Raw genomic sequence first — 5,450 nt, 5'->3', positions numbered from 1 at the left:
TGTGTGTGTGTGTGTGTATTATATATATATATATGTATGTATGTATATATATATATGTGTGTGTGTGTATTATATATATATGTATTATATATATATATATATGGATATATATATATAAGGATATATAAATATATATAATTGTATGATACATACTATATTTACAATCAAATATATCATTTTCATTTCACCTTCAGGTGAAGCGTACGCGGCTAAATTAAAGGAGTCAGGCGTACCAACTGAACTCTCAGTCGCCACAGGCCAGTACCATGCCTTTGGAATCTCTGTGATTAATGATGATGCGCCTGGGTCAGTCGTTATGCAGAAGATGTTGGATCATGTCAAAAGCAAACTTTAAGTTGTGTCTTGGGATGATGTATATCTCCAGCTATATACTCAAATCAGAATACATATCGTATGTACGTTCTTCATTACCCAAATCAGTACACATAACGTATGTACGTTCTTCATTACTCAAATCAGTACACATAACGTATGTACGTTCTTCATTACTCAAATCAGTACACATAACGTATGTACGTTCTTTATTTGTATGTGTCAGTATATACGAAGAGACGTTACGATAGTCAGTGAGGATTTTCCTGGTGCAACATTTATGCAAAATCAACGATCTACGTCTTACACTGGCTACAATTGGGATAATTTTAACTGCGGTATGCCACAAGAAAAAATAAATGTTATCTGAATATACTGCACGCGCGAACCTATGAATTTTACACACAAACACCAAGCATAGTTAAAGTATTAACTCAGGTATCCCGTGAATATAATTACAGTACTATGCATTATTTGAACCCACTACTCTTTTATTGGGAAAATGGGAAGCTGTGACGGGCACAAGGTCTCATTCATAGATTTTGTAGCTGAATGTCAGGGAGAGTGAACTTGGGTTCATGATTCCTACTCGCCGATGGTGCTAATGTAAGTCAGTATGTCAACATAAAGTTGATACAAACGAAGCAAGGAAGCTAGGTCTGTTACGCTCATATTTTTTTCTCGTGTTTAAATTGTAATCTACAATTTCAGGACAGATATAACAGTAGTACGTGATAAATGTGACATAATAACAGCATCACAGATGCCTGTTGCCAGGCACTACGTTCTGGTAAAAAACGCCGGCAGGCAGCAACCATACCCACAGATCACATCACACTATGGAGCCTCGCAGACAGATATCCTAGCGAAGTCCGTCTTCAAACTAACGTCTCTACCCTGTCGTGTGCAATTCATTCTCAACCCTTGGCAAGGGTCATGACATGACTCCAGTCACAATATCCAAGGTCAGACTACTATACGTTTCGCTGTGGATGATCTAACCGTTCACAAAGCGGGCCTGAACACCAGTTACATCCAACAGTCAGTGCAGGTGGCGTTGGTAAGGGTATAGGCACGACCGTAAGCGGCAAGCCCAAGAACAGTAAGGGTGTAGGCACGACCGTTTGCGGTAAGCCCAAGAACAGTAAGGGTATAGGCACGACCATAAGCGGCAAGCCCAAGAACAGTAAGGATATAGGCACGACCGTAAGCGGTAAGCCCAAGAACAATAAGGGTATATGCACGACAGTAAGCGGCAAGCCCAAGAACAGTAAGGGTATAGACACGACAGTAAGCGGTAAGCCCAAGAACAGTAAGGGTATATGCTCGACAGTAAATGGCAAGCCTAAGAACAGTCAGGGTATATGCACGACAATAAACGGCAAGCCTAAGAACAGTAGGGTATAGTCACGACAGTAAACGGCAAGCCCAAGAACAACTAGGTGGGGGTAATCCCTTTCTTCTAGAACATGGTGACGTCCTTCTCAAACTGCACCATGTAAGTGTGGGGTACAGCTTTACCTCTTCAAGGTGCGAAGACGCTGTCTCACACGCCGTGCAGATGGTAATCCATCACATAGAAACCCCGAGTTGGTGCTGCAGCGTTGATGTCAAAGTGGCGATGATAACAGACAGTTAGATAGTGTTACTGCCATGGTGATAGAGTATCCTTACTCAGAGCAACGAACCCACTACGCATCTCAGTAACCAAGCCGATACTTGGCAGCCTCGATTTTGGAAATTGTCGCCTACAAGTGGGGTATACTCGTTTTTGAAGGTGCAGACAGCACCCCCATTCAATTTTTTTATATGGTTTGGTTTCTGACGCTTCACTTACATCATCTATATGTCTCTATCCTATCATCACTCTGAAGTTTCAATTGAGAACAATATGCATTAAATTTTCGAAATTGAAACATATATATGGCATAGAATCGAAAAGTACATCCATCCACGCAATAGTAGACTGCATATACTACACATGACTTCATTTTAAAAGGGGAATAGAAACTTATTAATGAATTTGTAACCATTCAGTTATCATCAAGCAAATGAAGCAAAGGAGCCAGTATGACCTTCATAGACATTTAAGTAAAAGACAAATTAGGTCCGTTATTACGCATAGCCGGGTGTTGAGAATTTAAAAGATATCAGTGATTTGTGCCTCGTCCTTGCAATTAGCTGGTTTGGAGTGTAGTACGATAGAAGCACACATATGTAAATGCATATTCGGCGAGGCCATCTTCCTTGCAATTAGCTGGTATGGAGTGTAGTACGATAGAAGCATACATATGTAAAATGCATATTAGGCGAGGCTAGCACAGGCCATATATACGCACATACTGTATATGAGCCTTGTATACGCGCTACTGTATATGGGCCATATACACGCATATACTGTATATGGGCCTTATATACGCACATACTGTATATGGGCCATATATACGCATATAATGTATACGGGCCTTATATACGCACATACTGTATATGGGCCTTATATACGCGCATACTGTATATACACGTGTGTGATGATTCTGTCGGGTGTCGAGGGCCCGGTTGTTAGAGAGAGAATTGAGATTTTGACACAAAAAAGTAAACACACACCTACACAAACTATATGTATTTATGAATCATCAATATCACAAAATAATAATCGTATAAAATAAATATATACATGGAGCCACGCCGACTGTATGGTTCGCTGCACTTGTCACTACCCGCATATGCTGCCAATTCTTCTCTTACGATCCAATTCGAGGACAATGCTATGTTGTTGTATTGCTAATTTCACATCTGTAAGATGTTCGGTAGTTTAACGCTATTGCGCGAAGAAGCCTTCGATGTCCTCTACCGGTTGCAATGTGTATCCGTGCGCGGAGAGTCCTTCCTTCAAGAGCTGTGACAATGGTTTTAGGGTTTAGGGTATCGCAATGAATCTCCATGTTGTAACAAGCAATTGTAACACTACTTTGACATACTCAAAAATCGGATACAGAAGGTGCGGTGTTGCGGGTATGCACTAGTGAGGATCACTCATACCATGTTGTATATTTACTAACGATATAGTACACACGTGGTATTATCACTACAGTACACACATATGGTACTAACGCTATAGTATACACGTGGTATTATCACTACAGTACACACATGTGGTATTATCACTACAGTACACACATATGGTACTAACGCTATAGTACACACATATGGTACTAACGCTATAGTACACACGTGGTATTATCACTACAGTACACACATATGGTACTAACGTTATAGTACACACATGTGGTACTAACGCTATAGTACACACATGTGGTACTAACGCTATAGTACACACATGTGGTATTAACACAACAGTACACACATGTGGTACTGACGCTATAGTACACACGTGTATTAACACTGCAGTGCATATTGTATATTTGTATGGCCCTACAGATACGCAGTGGTCAACCATTGTGTAAGAGTTGCGATCATATACAAGAACGTAAACCTGTACTGCTATAATATGTGTGCAAGTCTACATACAGATCGATAATTTCGCATGCCAGGCAAAACTTGACTTGCACCATACTGATTTCCCAAGGTACATAAGACGCTACCTATAAATGGCAAATACTCCACAATGACCGTCTGATGGGCAATATTCAATAAATGCTTAAGCATACAAACACGCTAGCACACATCCACAATTTCAAACAGCCACACCCATAAGCGCACACGTGCCTATCTAGGTTTATAAAACAATTAATAAGCGGATGTTAAATGTTCGGCATTTGCCATACTAATCAATAGATGATAAAAGCATACTTTAGACGACCACCCGTATTTCCAAACCGAAAAGAAAAAAATTCCAGTTGTGTTGTATTAACATACTCTTGAGACATGCATGATGGAGCAATTGTGCGCGGGTTCAACTATAGACCAGAGACATTCACCAGGAACGATCCTCAGAGTACGCTTGTACATCACAAGAGTACAAACATGTACGAATGATACGTGAATAGGCTATACCATTCAATCCATGAGATTTGAAGCATGTGCGTATACGCACATTTGCGTGACGACATGTTAAAGTTATGCGTACACAGGCTGTATTTTGCAATCCATGGGGATCCGTCGTCACACGTATTAACAGTATTGTGACACGTCATTTCACGGGTGATCACAAACGGGTACTATACACGTTTAAAACGGGTACTATAAACGTTTACATACATATCTAATCTCAAAGGGAACACACACACCAGTACACATAAACATACCTCAGCCTTCGATGGGTTCACGGTAGCCACCATATTGACCTGTTTGGCATCCAGTATGCCCGATAAGTGAGTCCTGGCCACTCGGCGCAAATCATCCAAGGTAACGGCCTGGATACCTGCCAGCCTCTGTCGGTAGGATGGGACAGGATGTTGTTGTCAAACTAAGTTTTTATGTCTTGTGATTGGCCAATGCGTGTTTTACAGCATCATGCACTACTAAAACAAGTGCATATGTATCATTGGACCGGTCGCTTGCAACTCTGAGTCTGAAGACGGGTGTTGCAGTGGTTCGTTTGCTACGGCGAGTTTCTGATAGCATTCACTTGTTGTATTGGGCTCAGACCATAGTACAGAGATAGGCTACTCAACGAAGGCCAGTATAGTAATCTTCCGAAACAATCTTGAATATGACGGCGACCCTTTTGCAAACTGAATACTTTGCTGTCGACAGGCACGGTCAAGATTATACAAGGAACACTCTCAACCTTACCACGGTATGGTACACCATGTGGCTCATGGTCATGTAGGACTCAGCACAGGTCACCATGCAACCGTACGACATCACAGCGATCGAGTCTCAAGCCAACCGTTTCAATACATACATACATACATACATACATACATACATACATACATACATACATACATACATACATACATACATACATACATACATACATACATACATACATACATACATACATACATACATACATACATACATACATACATACATACATACATACATACATACATACATACATACATACATCTCTCTATCTCTCTCTCTATCTATCTATCTATCTATCTATATCTATATCTATCTATCTATCTATCTATCTATCTATCTAT

General features: G+C 40.5%; 2 protein-coding genes across 2 annotated transcripts; one reads left to right on the top strand and one right to left on the bottom strand.

The window, feature by feature from the left end:
* Positions 1-1,346: 1,346 nt before the first annotated feature.
* Positions 1,347-1,788, top strand: SARC_11245 (hypothetical protein; the record flags this gene model as incomplete). The annotated part of the gene is made up of 1 exon (XM_014294673.1): positions 1,347-1,788. A coding segment is annotated over one exon (394 nt), but the record flags the coding sequence as incomplete, so codon positions are not given.
* A 1,344-nt stretch (positions 1,789-3,132) lies between these two features.
* Positions 3,133-5,121, bottom strand: SARC_11244 (hypothetical protein; the record flags this gene model as incomplete). The annotated part of the gene is made up of 3 exons (XM_014294672.1): positions 3,133-3,229; positions 4,599-4,724; positions 5,089-5,121. The coding sequence occupies 3 exons, from the start codon at positions 5,119-5,121 to the stop codon at positions 3,152-3,154; spliced, it is 237 nt and encodes a 78-aa protein (XP_014150147.1). The 3' UTR covers positions 3,133-3,151.
* Positions 5,122-5,450: the final 329 nt, after the last annotated feature.

This window comes from Sphaeroforma arctica, assembly GCF_001186125.1.
Source record: "Sphaeroforma arctica JP610 unplaced genomic scaffold supercont1.1590, whole genome shotgun sequence".
NCBI classification, from domain to species: domain Eukaryota; class Ichthyosporea; order Ichthyophonida; genus Sphaeroforma; species Sphaeroforma arctica.
The sequence above is the reverse complement of the archived record's forward strand: the minus strand, read 5'-3'. Positions and strand labels throughout refer to the sequence as shown.